This window comes from Cephus cinctus, unplaced genomic scaffold (assembly GCF_000341935.2).
Source record: "Cephus cinctus unplaced genomic scaffold, Ccin1 Ccin1_scaffold0607, whole genome shotgun sequence".
Lineage (NCBI taxonomy): Eukaryota > Metazoa > Arthropoda > Insecta > Hymenoptera > Cephidae > Cephus > Cephus cinctus.
In genome coordinates, this window is record NW_014333253.1 from 112,238 (window position 1) to 130,564 (window position 18,327).

Consider the following 18,327-nt stretch of genomic DNA (forward strand, 5'->3'; position numbering starts at 1 on the left):
GAGGGGGGGGTAAACCGGGAGGGGTTCCTGGGACCGCTTCGCTTCAGGAATGAAGGGTTCTTGAGAAATTTGAAAATTTGCATGAAAGTAGGAGAGCGATCGCTGCCCCTTTGGGGTCTAAGCCAAAGAAAGGGCTGATCAAGGAGAAGAACCCTTCGTGGAAGAGGTCAAAGAATGGACGGACACCGTCGCATTGTTTTCGCGGACAAAGAGGAGCAACAGGGAAATTCGTTTAATCGTGGCTTTTTTTTAAAAAAAAAAAAACTTATTTTCACAACCCCCACGTCGATTTCGCGTGCGTTTGGTTAAAACTTTTTGGCAATTTTTCTCAATTCACGGGATCGACGGACTTCGGAAGTCTCGTCGATTGTCTCGCGATGCTGTCTTTACGGGGGACAACGCGGGAAGGTCGTATTGAATTAGGAACGTAGCTTTGGGCTTTATTCGGTCGCACATTGAGTAATTTGATTTGTCCCAGGGGCGAAGGGTGGACTCTTTTTCAAGAAGGAGATTTACCAAAGGCGCTACTCTCCAGCCGATTCCTTGTGAAAGGCTTAGTACTATATATATATAGTAAATATATATATATATATATATATATATATATATATATACACAGGGTTACTCGATCGAACGATTTCGTTAGTCGAAGCAGTGTGACCACCTTGTTAAAGATATTAAAGATTCTGAAGCTCGAGAAGTTAATAATTTTATGAAGGTTAACTTTCGTTACTTGAATCACGTCAGACTGCGCTGATTGATGAGATCAGCCATTTGTGGCCAACTTCGGCTTATGCCTTTGCCGTGAACGACCCCTGTAGCTCTACGAGATACTATGTATATACGTGCAACTTTTTCCAAGGAATATTTTGGATATTGATTTAAAGTATTTCAGACGTAGTATGGCTCCTGTTATGTATCGGGGCACGTGTCTCCTAAATTGTAATGCCTCGTTGGGATCCGTTTATGTGAATTTTCATTCAATATAGATATACAGAATGGTTCGCCAAGTTATAACCTCTTCTCGAGTGGACCATTTACTTAGGAGCCGCGATAAGTATCAAATCCACTAAATTTTTTCCCTTCACGCTCTCGGATATTGGCTTAAGTGAGCAGTAAGTCCGATGCGGTTTTTTTTTTTACGAGGAGCCCCGTGACGGGTTTTGGGTTCTTGAACGTTGGCCCGAAGGGAAAATGGGCGCTGTCGGGTGGGTTGGAAAATCACTGTAATAAAAAATAAAATCAAGCAACCCATTAAACCGGTCAGATTTTAAATATCCATTAAAAGTCTATTTTTCTTTAGCAGAAAAAGAGTCGTTTGCTTTTCGCACCCTGTTATGCCCTATCGTACCACCGCCATAGTCCGATGATCACTTCGTGTAAAAAGGATGATGGAAAACGAACGATTTAACTCTGGCTCCGTGTACCGCGTAACGATGAGGGCTTATGGGTGTATTGGAAAAATTTGCGTAATAAACTCACCTATCAAAAAAAAAAAAAAAGAAAAAAAAGTCATTAATTATTATCGTGACTGATTTAAAATTATTATCACTAGATCGTGCAATTCGCGATAAGGATCCCACGTGGTTTTAATGGTTGCCGAAAATTCTTATCGTATGCAGATCTGAAAGGCGGACGGTGGGTGTAGATAAAAAAAAATAATTTTCGTCTACTTTCAATTTTGACAGACCCGACACTTTTTCAAAGGGATGCCCCGCAATCAGATTTCCGGAAAATTCAAACGCTTCGACGGATAATCGTACAAAGGTGTCGGGACGACGTTTCCTTGCAATTCTTTTAACCCGTTCGGATAGTTCCTCTCGCGTAGTTTCCGGTCGAGAAGATTTCCTATATTTTCAGCATAAATTTAAAGAAAGTGGAAATTTATTCCGTGACACGCCTCGATTTGGTTGCCATGGTGATCTGTTAGACAAATTGTACGACCCAGAATGAAAGTATTAAATATAAAAACTTCATCGAATCCCAATAACGTCCTTGCAAATCTTCTTAAGCCACTGTGCAAATAATTTAAATATCCGTTTAAACAAATTGCGAATGTCCATAACTCAATATCGCCGAACAAATATTGTTTCATCCTCCCCGAGTTCAGAAGGTCACGCCAATATATCTGTACAGTGCGTTATTGATTATAGAGCAAAAAAGAGATATATCCCTAAAATATATTAAATTCCTCGAGAATTCATCATGATTTTCCTCAAATGCGAATTCTTCGTCTTCGTTCGAAAGGCACTCGGTAGATTCGTACCTGAAATACAATCGAAGGTAACCCCAACCGTCCTACTTCGTAATCTCCTCGGAGACCTCCAAACAATAAGGAATGTTACGAAACTATTCGAATCTCCATAATCCGTAGGCTAACCGTTAATTATCAACCCCAGACACCGCATTCCACGTCAAGACAAAGCCCCTTTGAGTCGACAGTAATTTTCTTGGATTTAACAAAATCGCGATACCTTGACTAGATATATACCCCGGAAAAAGAAAAAAAAAAGGAAATTCATAATTTACACCATATCGTAAATATATCCCATAAAGTAGCACTTAAATAGCCTTGAAAAATTTTGCCAATAATCGTAAAACAATATCCCTCTTGTTGCAGTTGGGAAAGTTCATTCGCGTTGAACTTTGTTACAGGAGGCTAATTAAAGGATATTGAAAACGTGCCCCCATATACGCGAAAGCCGTGAGACTCCACGGGTAAGCTTAGCTAATGGTTACCGTAATGACCGATTGATCATGAGAGTCCCTAATTGTCTCGTATGAAAACGGGCACTGACGAAAGTTTAACATTCCAAAAATAATATCGATCCAAGTTGAAAAGTGCTGCGTTACGTGAATAATCGCGGGCGGCAGCGTCGCGTACGTTTTAAAAGGTCATAAGGTCGAAGGAGGTCGTACGATGGCTCTCCGAGGGTCTCCCTGGGAAAATGTTGAGGGTTATGATGCTCCCACTGTATTACAAGACAGTCTCGGGCAAGACGGTTCCCTCTCGATGGGAATACGAGGGTAGAAAGGCTGTCCCCTATACGTTGAAATGGGTTGGCTTTGGGTTCAGTCGAATGTTATTGCTCTGCGTCTTAGTCAGATTAAGCCGACAAACAGTTAATTGGGAGACAGGAAATTATCGCTGATACTGTCGAGACAAACGAAGTCGACCCGGTTTCATTTACATCGAACGATACTACGGGCAGCCGCCGCCGCCTGCTCCTGACAGTTTTCATCGAGTCGTTTAACTTCGCGAATAACCCGAGCTCGCTTGTCCTCTTACATTTGAATTTCGTTCTCGTCATTTTTCGTCTCCTCAAATTTTACCTTTTTTTTGAAAATTACATCAAGATGCCGTATTACTCGTCTCTTGAGACAGGATTTTTTTTCATGGTGCTTGGGCTATTTCCCATTAACGCATTACCCAGTCTCGTGTTACAAGGAAGCTGGAAAATCGTAACGGGATTTCAGGAGGAAAAAAATGCTTAACCATGAAAATACCACGTGCCACGTGGCGAATGATAATTTCAAAAAAAAATTGCTCCTTGCAATTTTCAAAAAATTTTCATACACCGTGCACGAGTAGCCGTATAAAAAAAAAATTTTGAAAATTTTTTTTCGACAGCCTTTTACCCAACCACAGACTACGTGCATCGCGATGCAAAACCTATCGGCCCGTGTCGAATTAATTATCAAAATTGAACTCCGGATACTTTATTAAGGCCAGAAGTGGGACACTCGGCGCGTGCAGTTGAAATCAATTAATTCGCCGGTACGCGGTCATATAGTTGCATTGTCCAGGGTCAGCATACGAGCGATAACGATTTATGACGCAATTAATTTCACGGAACATGTAGCTCGATACGTTCAAATGCTACTTCGAGGAATCCAGGAAGAATCCGGATATCGTATCGAATTCGAGGAATAAATCACACGGGACTATAAAACCGCGACAAGCGAGCCTACTTAAAATGTGGGGGGTCGGCAATGTTGCCAGTAAACTTGTACGTATCGCCGGTTATTTTCCTTCGTAACTCGGTCTTATCTGCGTCCTCTGTATTATACGGGTGAACACGCAAATGTGCCTTTTAAACCACATTACGAAAGCGACGGCTCGATAAATGCGACGTACGTATTCTGCGGGGCCAGGAAGACCCGAAGGATATGGAGAAGAGATACGGGAGAGATAGCTGTTGCCGAAAGAGAAGAAGAGAGAGAGAGAGAGAGAGAGAGAGAGCAACGTAGGAGAACAAGTGGGACAGAGCGGCGGCGGGGAGGAGCGAAGGGAGAGGGAAGATGAATATTGCAGAGATAATGAAAACATCGGGGAGTAATTATTTCAGCATTCCCGGTCCACCCTTATTTCGGCAGCCCCTAACCATCGGGCTGTGAAAAATACTAGCGCGAACCGACCAAACAAAACACCTCCGTTTTGTAATTTAGATTAATTCGCCTTACTGATGAGCTCGACGCGTGTGCTAATCGCACCGAAATGGAAATTTTTACTTTATTCCGTGAGGATACTTTAATTCGAAGTGTGCCACGCATTTTTTCCCCTCTCCATCTACCCCAGTCGAAATTACGAGGGTTGGCGACTTTTTAGGGAAAAAAAAAAAAAAAAAAAAAAAAAAAAAGCCAAAGAATCCCCTTATACAGGCATTAAAAAAATCTGTTTAAAACCATCATTAAAATTTATCATCGTCACAAATCGATCAATCCCAGGCATTAAAAAAATCTGTTTAAAACCATCATTAAAATTTATCATCGTCACAAATCGATCAATCCCTATTACTTTAATTCAAGCAGCACCCTCGGAAAGCAGCAAAAACGTCACTGATTGTGAGCGATAACAGAAGTTTGAACGTACTGAAAAAGAAAAAGAGCAACTCGATTCAATCCTCCAGCGAAATTCCCTCGTATCTGTACTCGACGTAACAGGATTGGATGCTCGGTAATAAAATTTCATTGCACACACCGGATACATGTTAGACAACGTGTACCAGCCCTGCATTATTTCCCATTGAAGTGTAACGGGTGAGAAAAGAAAAAAAGGAAAAGAAACGTTCTTACAGACTTTAGCGCACACGTTGACGAGTAGCAATTTCGGGCGAAGCTGTATTGTCCCTGGATTTACAGCCTCGTTAAAACTACAATTAATAGCAAGAGTGCCAAGTCGCGAAGACCTGGCCCCGAGACGTTCCACACCCCGCGGCCATTGTAGAACATTATTTAGAGTCCGTTATATTGCCACGGCGTGATTAACGACAGCGACGACCAGTCTGGTCCTTATCAGTCATATTTATGGATCCGCCTCGTCAGAATTGAAATCGTGCACCCGGCGTCTTATTTTAATTTTAATTAAAAAAAAAAAAAAAAAAAAAAAAAAAAAAAAAAAAAAAAAAAAAAAAAAAAAAAAAAAAAAAAAAAAAAAAAAAAAAAAAAAAAAAAAAAAAAAAAAAAAAAAAAAAAAAAAAAAAAAAAAAAAAAAAAAAAAAAAAAAAAAAAAAAAAAAAAAATCAAACGCAATTATGTCATAGACAACCCCCCTGGTCTTTGAAGTCAAGAACGAAAAGCTCGTCTCCCCGGAGAAAGCGGAAATGCAATTAAGGATGACGTCAGTGAACGGCTGCTGCTTTCACTCGTCAATGGAAATATCACCGGCTGAAGAGACCAAAGCTCCAGGCTTGTCTGCTCGTCCAGCCGGGCGTCTCTCTCTCTCTCTCTCGCTGCCGATCTTCCCGCATTGTTCGAACGTCGGTACGACGGCCGGTAATGATGTTGGCTTTTGAGAAGGGAATGAAAGCTGCGGTTAGAGAGGGAAAAAAAGGAAGAATTCCAAGCAACATTAATAAAGCATTAACCGCGAGAATTCAATTTAAATTTCATCAATCGTACCGTCAGTGAAATAATATTTAACCCTTGACAAGGGGCCTGTGCCAGGCTTGCCAGGCTTGCCAGGCTTGGATCCCTGCGTCCCCACTAAGCCCACCCGAGGACTGTAATCGAGGAACTCATCACCGAGTAAAGAGGGCGTTTTAACCCCCCACCCACCCTCCCTCCCTCACTCGCTAATTGTACTCCTCAAACACTTAAAGATTATTGCGAATGAAACAAGGCGTTTTATTATTCGCAATTCTTGCCAAATATTTCGTTCGTCGCGTAAGACGCCGAGGGCGTCTGGCTACTATTTATTTATTTAACAATATTCGCCCGTCTTACGACACGCTATTGTTTGTACGTTTAAACGTAGATGGTATATAGTTCAATGAAATTCCAATTATCGCTTAAGTTATTTACAATTGACGGCAGGACTGTACATTGAATACGCGCGAGTCTATTAAATCGTGATACAATGGTTAAGTACTTCGACACCCTGTATACACGGACAAGAGAGTCAGGCGTCCCGGCGTCCCGGCTTTGCCTCGTGTGACTGTGTACTAAACGATTAAAGGATCTGCCAGGACGCCTCTGGATTTACATACGTAGGTATCAGCATACAGAAATACATGCAGGGTGACGCTCAGGCGAAAGAAGTGCCAACTGGATTGGCCGCGTTTCTTTCGATGCCGAATATTCGAATGATCGAGAGAGAGAGAGAGAGAGAGAGAGAGAGAGAGAGAGAGAGAGAGTTCACCCGAAGAAAGCAGAGGGACGCAACGAAGCTGGCCAATTTGAAAGTGAGTCTGGTATTTCGGCGGTCTCTTGGAACGTAATTTTGTCAAATTTCAAGTAGCATTGTCATTTTTAATATAATTACCTAGAAACGTCCCTGTCGCTCGATGTAATTGCACAACCGGTCTTTATCGGGCAGCGCGACTTTGAATGCACCTTGCGAATAGCAAAGAGCCGCCAGTGCGAAATTCGCTTCCGCGTTATCGTTATCTCCTCGTGCCATTATTATCTCTTTAAACCTCATGCATACATCATGCCCGGGCCGCGCATGCATATCCGACTGCAAGGTATGCGTTTCGCGTGCACCGTATATATACAGGACGTGCACGTGACGCCTGGCTAAGATCTAAAGCCAAAGAGTCCAGGATACGCCGAGCGACTATAAAACACCGAAACCTTCCACGGACTCGTGCGTTTACTTATTTTCGATAAATTTTCAAACTTACTTGAAAATTTTTTTTTCCAAAAATAAAATATCGAAATTATTTTCAGTCGCGCTTAAAATTTTGTCCCGTCGATTGAGTCTTGTGGATAAATTTGAAAATTTTTCGTTTCCACAACAGTCACCACGTGGTAACGATATCACGTGGCGTGTCACGTTAAACCTAACCTAACCTCGAAATACCTCCGAACAACCCAGTCGCGTAACATTTAAGATCCAAACTGTTAACGCCGAAGCGCCAGCGCGAAGGCTCACTCATTAACGCAGCGAAGCTGTGTGAAGTTGGCCGCGAGAGGGATTAGAGGATAATGTATTCGTATGGCTGACCCAGGTACATCCCATCCCAGGATCCTGCCGACTATAGGATTGCACCGTCGGACAAGCAATTTAGCACGTTAGTTTAGTTTACCCGGTATCGGCCGCGTCAATGCTATACACCCGTGACAGCCAATTAGCATTTTCAACGCGGTTCCTATTGACCTCGCCAGCCCCGCGCATACACAGCTACACCCGCTGCAGCCAGCGGATTGGGCCACCGTTGTAACGGACAATGCTATCAGTCGGTCCGTCTGTGTCTGAGGATCCCAACGCTCGTTATCAAGTTAACCCGACAATTTGGCAGCGTTACGCCTTACCTACCGCGCGACGTGATATCCCGGCAACTGCCTTCCTCTCGTCGGCCACGTTACTCGCGTTCCCGATAATCATCCGTGTCTCCAGACACCTTCGTTAACGGGATATGGATACACGGTGCATCCGTGCCCAGCGATACTCTCGATCGAAAATCGAACCCAGGATTATCGGGCCGATCGAAACGATAGTCGAACCTTGAAATTTCAATGGGAATTTTCAAATTTTCACGTCCCCCTCCTCCAAACCGATACGCGACCTGATAAGTTGATTAGCCTTATTTTTTTTCATCGTTACGTAACGACTCCCAGCCCGCGTACACGCATTACGCCAGTCGGAACAGCGAATCGCGTGTGCGTCGCCTTACGGGAATTTATGCTGTTATGAATTTCAGTCTTACGGACTCAGCTGTGTGTATATATAGGTATACACTCGTAACAGGGCAGTGACGATAGACTTTTTAGAACTCCTCGAGAATGTTTTACGCCGGTAGTTTAGGGATTTGCGGACTCATTACCCGGCTTACTCGTAATTTCTCGGTAAGACTTTCACGTGCTTCATTTTTGAGCCTTTACGACCCCACGCGGTCCATTAATTCGTTATTGAGTTTCGCCACTACGAGAATTCGCGGAACACGTGCGCAAGCGTTTGTATGGCGAGGAAAGGAGAATTACGGGATTTTTCTTTTCTTTTTTTTTTTTCTTCCTCTTCTTACTCCCCGGTAACTTACTCTTTCGGTAAGTATCCGCTCTCGTATATCCGTACTTGATGCTTTTTTTTTTTCTTCGACGACTCGCGACCCTTCAAGCTTGTTATCGAACAAACGACCACTGCTCCCTCGCTACGTACATTTATGGTTTCTCTTGAGCTTTTTTTTTCTCAGGCTTGTGCTTTTTTTTTATGCCAAGCTATTCGTGCATTGTACAGGCTTGGGCTTCTTTTAAAATATATTTATTATAGTTAATACTGTCGCGTGCGAATTCGCGAAATTTTACTTGAATTTGGATTTTTTTTAATATTCCCCTTTTTTTCAATGCGAACCCCGGATTCTATTGTTGTCGTGTGTTACGTCGAGGGAAAAGATTTTACACGGCGAGGGTCTCGTGTTAGTATGAAAATACATTGATATAATTTAATTGGCGATTAAAGGTAGCTTTTGATATTTGCGATGGATTCATTAAATTGGACGAATTTTTTTTTTTCTTTTTTTTTTCGTCATTTCCACAGAGTACTTTCTGCACAACTGATAACTGTACTACTGTGTCGTATACATGAACGATATGAATATTGAGAATTTCAGATAGCAATTATTAAAAGTTCAATTTATATTGACCTATCGTAATCTTGAATAATGGGAAAACTTATACGTTTATGACACTCGGATAAATGAAGCACGTAACGTGAAGCTTTGAGTGCTCGTGTTCATTTTCCTATTTTTACCCACGAATAAAATAGACTTTTAGGGTCTGTGTTAAGTATATCCTGGATATCCGAAGGTTAACGGAAAATTACGTGGGACGTCAGAAAATTTCTGGCCCAATTTTTCGGCAATTAAATAACGATAAACGAAACGATCAGGAAATGCTATATTAATTTAAAGGCTAAAATTAAGGGCAGAATCTTATTAATTTATTATCGAACAGGAAATACTTGATCTGTAATCTGTTTTTTTTTTTAAATTTTAATGCCAAAATTACTTAGGGGAATATTCTGTTAGCTTTAGTACTTGGTTAGGTTTATTTTTAATAAAAATGATGAATATGGTTATTTTCGTCATATAAATCTACTTTGATGTAATGTATACTATGTATATATTCTTTCTGCAGGAAACTTGGATGGCAATCAGGTTTGAAGAAAATCGATACGGACGATTTATTACGGTGTAAATCCTGAATTATTCAAAAGGTACTCACCGACCACGTTGAGTCTGTAGCTCAGTGACATTTTTGGTTCCGTGTTGACTTGACATTCGTAGATGCCGGAATCCCTTTCCTGTGGGAATTTTATCTGCAGCGTCCAGTTTTCCGATTTATCCGGTCGGATCACCTGAAATCTCTGATCCGACGTGTACGTGAAGATGCCAACAGTGAGGATGTGTAGATCCCTCTTACGTATCCAAGAAACCTGCGAACATGGTCATAGAAGAAAAATAAATCAAATTCGACAAGTCGAACGTAGAATAAAAATTTCCCAAAAAAAAATTTTTTCATCCATACATCTTCTCGTTTACATATTCGAAATCTGCTTTTTTCCCATTTTTATTAAATTCAAGACCCTCGTCATATATTCCCATTCGAGTGCCATTGACCTTCCTAATATTAGAATCAAATTTTGATAAAATATTTTTTTTTTAAATTGATAACGATTTAATTGCCACTGCATTGAGCCTATCGATAAATTGATTTAACGCAAAATTAATGAAAAACGAGAAGTAAGCATATCCCGACCAATATCCCAAAATAAATTACTTGCTTCCCCCTAAAGCAAACCAGTAGCCTCTGAAATCGATAATACCAAGGTTTGTACCAATAGCCACAGCAAGATGAGCTTGACGCGCTTCAAACGCAAGAACGAGATACAATCCTTCGCTTTAAGAAAAATTGCTTAATTATTTTCCACATAGATATATCGCATAATCGATAATCCTTACTTTTGTTTGAGAATCCAGAAGACGCGAAAGACCAAAATTATTCAAATTTCCATACCGATACCTTCTCTTCAATAAAGTTCTTCTATCCAATAAAGTGGATTTCAAAAAAAAAAAAAAAAAATTCATGACGTACTCACACGCGTACTGTAAGTTTCATAAATGAAAAATGCATCTAGAATCTGGATAAGATATTCCTCCGAATATACTCTACATTTTTTTTTTTTGCAAACTAAGGCCATTATAGAAATTAATATGACCCGAAACGAGACAATACAAAAATATAGATCGAAAGAGGATTTAAGAAACGGGATCCCGCGATAGAAAAAAAAAAAAAATTAGGTTGCATGAAATAATTAATACGAATAACACCTATGGATCTGAATTCCAATTATAAATAAAATTCGGCTCGTCAACTGTAACGATTCGTGGAAATACAAATTAATATATTTTTCTGCGTGTTTGATATTTTTTTTGCAAAATTTTTTTTTTTCCATCCGTACCACTTTCATTCAATTTTCCCGAATTAACTCACTGGTCGTCTTAATGAAAAGTACATGCATTTCTCGTTTGCACATTAACCGGATTAGCACCAATGCGATACAACGAATTCTCGCGAAATTACATTCTCCGCAGAAACGCGAAATTTCAAACCAATCGACTGTGGCATTGTTCCGACCGATGAACACGATACTGCTTCTGTGGCTGATGCAGATACACAGGGATGAAGTTTGCTACCCTGCCATACCAACATCCCCATCGACACAAGTAAGTCTAAGTAAGTAAATGCTTGTTCGGAAATATAAAAAATATTGGATCCCTTAGCGAAGAAATTAAAATAAAAAAAGCACACCCCCGCTATAAACGAAACCTAACATATTTAATAATTGACCACCATCGTCAGAAATGTCCTTTGGAATTTTATCATTTTACCGCAGGCAGCTGCATTAAAAAAAGTACCACGTGACTAATTAAAAGACTACACACGTACCGGGATGCTTAGGACCTGTACGCGTAAGAATGCATAGTGACTATCGGTAAGGGCATTGGCTCGCTATGAGAAATTGCCCTATGAAAAATACAAAAATCAATATATCCACGCTTTGCCACCTACATGGTGTACGTGTAAGTAAAATTTCTCGCGAAACTACGCCAATTTCGATTTCGATCGAATACTTGAGAAACGTCATTTCGGGTAACACCTGCTTTACCGAAACGACGTTCATCAAGACCCAGTCCCTCAGGAAGATCCGCAGATCTGGGATTCCCAGAAAGACGGATAATTCTCTAGGCTCGTAAGCCCCGTAGGCCTGGGTTACAGTAGGCAACGGAACGCTAATAGTCGTCTAAGCCCGCTGGATTCCGACGCATTAAGTGGATTGATTAGCTGGAATCTAATATGTATCGTATTGCCCATCCTCGCGATAGTGCATGCATACCGGACCACCTGTCATTTGACCGATCTGATTCATGGTCAAGGTTAATTGCAGTACCCTAATTGAAAACTCGGAGCGAGCAACGCCGAACTTTCCGAATGGCAAATCGCCGGCCAAGTAAGCGTAAAGCAGTTAGACTGATGCTCGAGGTGAATAATTGGAGTAGGGATGTTATTGAATGAATTTGTTCGAGTGAAGGGAGGGGAAGGAGGGGAGGCAGGATGGAATTTTACACTGTGCAATAAAGTGCAGAATGTTGTGGTAGTCGGTGGTTGTGGTTCACCCAACTTTTGGGAATTCCCACGCGTCTGGCACAAGGGTATACCTATATAGACACTTGCTGTTACAGTACAGAGGATAGAACGAAGAAGGCATATACGTATATACAAGCGCAAAGTGAAAGACGTATATATACAAGGTATCCAAAATATCCAGAGTATCCAAATTAACCAGCGTAACGGACGTATCCGGTTTATCCGGTGCTTACGGGATATCCCGAACCGGCGAAAGCGGCGCTGGCGTCGTTTTAAAAAAGAAATTTATACGACGGCTGAAAAACGAATGGCTATATTATTGCAAGGCTTTCGGCCCCCACGTGGTTTACGTATTTCGATATACGTGTACGAATTCTCGTTGCACCAAAGTGCAGCGCATAACCTTAAATCTTCGTCGGATCCTCGAAATATTGAATCCCACTTGCAGCCAGTCGAATGGTGGTTAAATTTTTCTTAGCTTCGCTGGGAGACTCGGATAAGGCGAGCCGTTATTTTGACTTCATTCTCGTTATTTTTATATCCGCCCTCCGAACATTGGATCTGGGCTGAATAATTTTTGCCAGGTATGGCGAAAAGGTCGAATTTTGATAATTATTTATTTTATTCAAAAATCGAAAATCGCGTGACTGCTTGCCAGTATGGATTGTAAATAAAAAATGTGTTAAAACGAACGAGGGTCTGATTAATTTTTTTTTTATCAGGATACTGCCTTGCTAGATCCGTGCAGCCGAATTTTATTTATACCCCCCCAACGTATAACTGACCTATAATTTTCTAAACGAGCAAACCATCCAAGCAAAACGGCCCAATTACACGCGAGTCCATCAATTCTCGGTACGAACTATAATTCTCGCAAAAAGGCTTTTTGCCTTCCCGAGGGAAGTTAAATACCGCTGAGAATGAAACAATGTATAGGCTCGTTTGGTGAAAACTGGTCTTTCCGGCGGAGAAAAAAAAAATAATAATAAAAATAAATTCCTAAATTAACGAATTTTCGAATTATAGTGAAATCTCTAGAAACGCAGCGCAAGGTGGATCTTGTGAATACACCCAAATATACGTGAGACATTAGCTGCGCCCTTGACAATCTCAGGCTCCACGCGTACCAACTACCCCGAGATTAAATGTCAAGCGTAGGCATCACGTGCGATACGGTGATGACTTGAAATTACGTAACTCAAGCGAAAGCGGACGAAGTGGGTAAGTGCGCGTGGGCTCTGCGGTCGTGACGTCACACCGTCTCGTTTTCTCAAGTGCCGGAAGATTTAACAAGAAAATAGCGTCTCGAGCGGTTCAACCGGTTATCCCATTCAAGAGGCGACAGACAAGAATATAGGCTGTCACGTATATGGGTAAACCCCCTTAAGGGGGCGAATGCCAAATTTCCGGACGGAAGGCCCATAGGACGATAGGCCGCCTGGCTGCATGTCTCTCCGGGACGTCCTGGGATGCATCGCTCGGGTGTTGCCAGCAATTTTCCAAAGGTCGCTGCAGCCAACGGCATGGAAAATTGGTAAAAATGGCTCGGTCTAATGGGGATAATAAGCCTTTCACGAGGCATACGTCGCCTAATGGGAACCTATGGGATCGCATCGGCACGTCTACAGGGTTTCGAAGGTACACAGGGAATGGCAGTTACGAAGTATCCTACAAACTTCCACGTAGAGCCATTCAATATTACATATATTCAGCATTATATATACAGCTTATACCCAGCTTTGGTATTTCCTGCTGATTTTCCCATTTGCATCCAAAGAAAAGCTCTCGCGTTTCGTGGAGAAAATTCTATTACCCTGCCAGTTATCTCTATGTACCTATATATGTATATTGTACATACAGGGTGTCCCAAAATTACCTGACCAACGGTGTACGGCGGTGTTCGGGAGGCACCACCGATCACGAAAATGAGCTTCCTTTTGTCCGGAAGGTCATAGTTTTTAAATGGGAGCAGGTCAAAGTTGACCAATCAGAGGAAGGCGTGAAGAGAAACGTAGGCACCTGCGAACTCTGAGTTTTCTTCCCTCGCTTTCGTTTCTCGGTGGCTTCGGGCAGAATGACGTCAGCCGAGGACATGCCTATTGGAAACAAGAAACAAGCTACCGAGAAACAAAAGCAAGGGAAGAAAGCTCAGAGTTCGCAGGTGCCTACGTTTCTCTTGACGCCTCGTTCTGATTGGTCAACTTTGACCTGCTCCAACTTAAAAACTATGACCTTCCGGACATAAGGATGGTCATTTTCGTGATCAGTGGTGCCTCCCGAACACCGCCATACCCCGTTGGTCAGGTAATTTTGGGACACCCTGTACATACATACGCGGTATGAAAGTATGCGCGAACCCGCAACCTGCTCGCTTTCAGTTTTCCCCAAACGAATGGGATAGCACAGCAAGTAGTAGCAGTACCAGTAGTAGTACCGGCAGCAGCAGCGGTGGGTATACACGTACTATAGGCAGCCAGCTAAAGGGATTGGGATAGCCCTGCAGGCTTTGCGGCCGTAGGGATAACTGCTCGTTTGGTGATGGCGAGGAACGATCCAGGATTTATAGGTAGTCGCTAATAATGCTCCCTTGCTAACCCCAGGAAATATATTGGAGGCAAGAGAAGCGTGAGAGAGAGAGAGAGAGAGAGAGAGAGAGAGAGAGAGAGAGAGAGGGAGAGAAGGAAAAAAAGAAAGGACAAGGAGGCAGACAGAGGACTCGGAACGATAATATGTTTCACGCGCATTGCAACCCCTGAGAAATCGAGGATCGCCTCTCTCGCGCCATAGGTCAGATGGGATTCCGTGTCTCTTGGGTAAAGAAGATACAAATCTTGGCCGGTTTTCGAATCGACGACTTTTCACGGTTCGGTCCCTTCGACATACTGAATTCATATTTTTCTTTCTCCCATTCGCCTTTTTTTTCCTTAACTTTCTCTTTCACCCGGTTGCTGGTGTACCTTTTTCTTGCGCGTATGTCAAACCGAGTGAAATGCGCCCGGCGTATAAAAAAAAGTCCTCGGACGATACGTAGTTTTTGCGTGCTGCGCGAACACGAGTTTCGGCAAATCATGCAATTCAGGGACGATCGGCTCGATGCTCCTGTTGGTGTGAAAATGGGTCAAGCGAATGAAGAAAAGTTCAAGATTCTTATGGGAGGGTCGGTGATGTGAAGGATTGGGGTTACGGGGTGGAAAGATTAAAGGGGGTCACATTTTTTTTTTTTTTTTTTTTTTCTTTCCCTTTGATATATCTATTTACTAGCCCTCGGCTCGTACCGTAGGTCGATTATCGCAGGTTGATTATTTCCATATCTCGTACTCGCGACAGAAATGGCTGGTTCTGTTAGCGTGGAGGAAAATATATGAGGAATATGATTTTCCACGAGATTGAACGATAAACGTTAAGCCCCGTGTTCGGGGAAGAAAAAAATTTGTTTGATCTTCTCAGGGCCTGGTGATTTCTTCGTTATTTGCAAAATCAAATCGGGTACATCTTTTCTCTCTTGTGAGATAAGGACTCTCGTGTCTCTGTGTATTCTTGATTTCGAGATATGTTAAGGGAAAAAATTGATATTTTTTTTCCTTTTTTTCTTTTTCTTTTTTTCTTTTTTTTTTTGGGATCCAACAAAATTAGGCATATCTCCTTCACGAGATAAAAGGCTTGATATTTATGAATATCATAGGTATAAACGTTATGCCTAAGGAGGAGGAGGTGGATTTTCCGAGGAAAAGAGAGAAAAGTAGCGAGAAGGTAGAAATAGGTAGAAAAATAGGTAATAGGTATACTCGAGGGATGCCAATAAAATTCTTTCATGCTACTTTAACGTAGATTTTTCATATAGCGAAGGATAGAAGAAGAGGAGAAAAAAAAAGGGAAAACTAAAGGAAAATGCTCCGACGAAGAGAAGGAGGCAATCGCGTATGAAATTGAAAATGTTGAAAGGGATCTACATGATTGCATTTCCCATTTCCTGATCCGTTCGCGCTTCCGGTTTTTACCAAGAGGTTTCGAAAATTGACTAAGTCGCGAAGATCGCAGGTCATAGGTCATTTGCAAGATAATTCATATATGTCTAAATCTTATATAGGCACCCCCCCCCCCTCTTGCCCGTGGACCCCTCCAAATTCTCCCTACGTTTTTTACGCGTAATCTCTTCCATTGGCATGTAAAGCGGCGCGCTGTAAAAATGACGGAAGCTTTTGGGCTTTTAAGCTAAGTGCGGCCATTGTACGGAAATCGTAGCAATGGAAAAGGGCTGAGTGTCGTATAGGAACTAATACGAATCTCTGGTTATAACCCGGAGCTAACAGTAGATTACGGGGAGAGCCAATGAGTGTCGTGGGGATTCGTCATTTAAATATCGACGAGGAAAAGCCATTTTTTTTTTTTTTTTTTTTTTTTAAGTAAAATATTTATTTAGCAATATTTTCATGACCGCACAATAAACGTTAAATGAACTCGCAATGATATTTAACGAAGCTGTCATGTTTATTGGGTTATAAATAATTTACCCACCGGGATATATATATATATATAGCCACGGCTATTTTAATTATCGAAATCTCTGCGCCGTCGAAAGTACCGGCGAAGAACAATGGCGTGAAAAATCAATTTCTACATTGCCGGCAAAGTGCGGGAAACTCGACGAGCAATATAGAGCGTAGAAAAGTGTGAAATAATCGCAGCTCGAAACGTTCGAATAAGTAAAATTGGAACTCGTTCCTTTGGAGTTTATAATTAGTAAAGAGTTCGAATGGCTTAATTTTACCTGCGACAACCGAGGGGGAGTCGAGGGTGACCAAAAGGGAGCCTATTGAAGAGGATTTAATCAAAAATTCGATAGCGCCCATAATTGATACTGACAAAAGACTATTTTATCTCTTTTAGCAAAATTTACAAAAAAAAAAATATCATCCAGATTGTTCGGTTAAAAATTTTTTTTCGGACCGGCCCGGGCACTGCGCAATATCGAGATAAAAATCGTGGACATCGACTGGTCCGAAATACGCTGATTCTTATCAGGGATAATATATATAAAATAGTGACAGTACAATTTATATTGGAAATAATGCATACGGGGAAGCGTCTGAATATATATATTTTTTTCTTTCCATTCGTTACAAAACGTTATCCCTCTATTACGAAAATGCGATTTCGTACCAAGTGAACGTCGTCCACGTGGTGATACATTGGACAATAAGATTTATTGAATCACCTGTTATACATCTGATTATACTAAATAATTACCTTTGGGAATATTGCTCTTGATAACGCAACTCCAGGGCTGCTGTGACAGCATAATGGGGATAATTGTTTATCAAAGCCCAGTAGTTCGGCAATGAGCAACAAGATACCTGGCACAGGTATACAATGCCATTCGTCCTAGCCATGTAAATAGATGCCATTACTCCGTGACCACCCTGTACGTGAATTCCCATTATTTTGTCAAAATAACATAACGCAGTTGACATGAATTTTTTGTAAGCCGTCATAAAAATAATTTATGTGAAAAAAGCAAAAAACGTGCTTATTCGGCAGTAAAGATGAATTTGAAAAATCAAAATCATCGATCGACCCGTACACGCAGCCACACGAGAAAGCGACAAAAAATCGCCGACAAGCCAGACAATCGCTTCGCAATTACAAAAAGCCATCGAATTCTTATCAATGACATTGTCGGATAGTGTATCTTCCGTTGCTTAAAGAAATAAAATTTCTATCTGGGTAAACGACTCAAAATAATCGTCCACGCCGTGGACAAACATGTTTACCCAGTTAGCAAGGGGGGAAACGTTATTTGCGTCTTGTTCCAAGAGACAGCGCGCTGTCTGCCGTTCGCTACGCTTGTCCCGAACAAAGAGCATCTTTCCACGAAGATTCTTCGGATTCTGTCTGCTTTCACCCTTTTTTTTTTTTTATCTCTTTCTCTCTGGCTTACAGAAATTACGTGAATTCTACTTAATGAGCTTTTAGAACTCTGAAAAGCATGTAACTACCTAAGTACACGACGCCCACGCTGGACTCGTTGAATGGCCAGCGAAGAACGCCACCACGGGCACGGAATCAAAAGATTAATTGAAAAGGTTTCAAAGTTATTACGCGTGTACGTGCAATATATACGGGAGCACGTATATTTACGTGCATAGCTAAAGTTGCCGAGTCGTCGAAAGGGGTGCGTGCGGTATAGGTGGTCGGCTGGACGGCCGAGAAAGGATTTTGCTCGGTGAGGAGGAGTGCGGT

The 18,327-nt window shown here is 41.7% G+C and overlaps 1 protein-coding gene and 1 long non-coding RNA gene across 2 annotated transcripts in view; one reads left to right on the top strand and one right to left on the bottom strand.

Annotated features, from left to right (window-relative positions):
* LOC107269145 (zwei Ig domain protein zig-8) overlaps positions 1-18,327 on the bottom strand; it is a 164,430-nt gene that overhangs the window by 61,986 nt on the left and 84,117 nt on the right. Inside the window, exon 3 of the mRNA XM_015742691.2 lies at positions 9,664-9,874. Within this exon, the coding sequence (XP_015598177.1) occupies positions 9,664-9,874 (211 nt within the window). The remainder of the gene's footprint in view (positions 1-9,663; positions 9,875-18,327) is intronic.
* On the top strand, positions 7,033-10,819 carry LOC107269146. Its single transcript, XR_001537987.1, has 3 exons — positions 7,033-7,087; positions 9,577-9,655; positions 9,726-10,819. It is a non-coding gene; the product is annotated as an uncharacterized LOC107269146 (long non-coding RNA).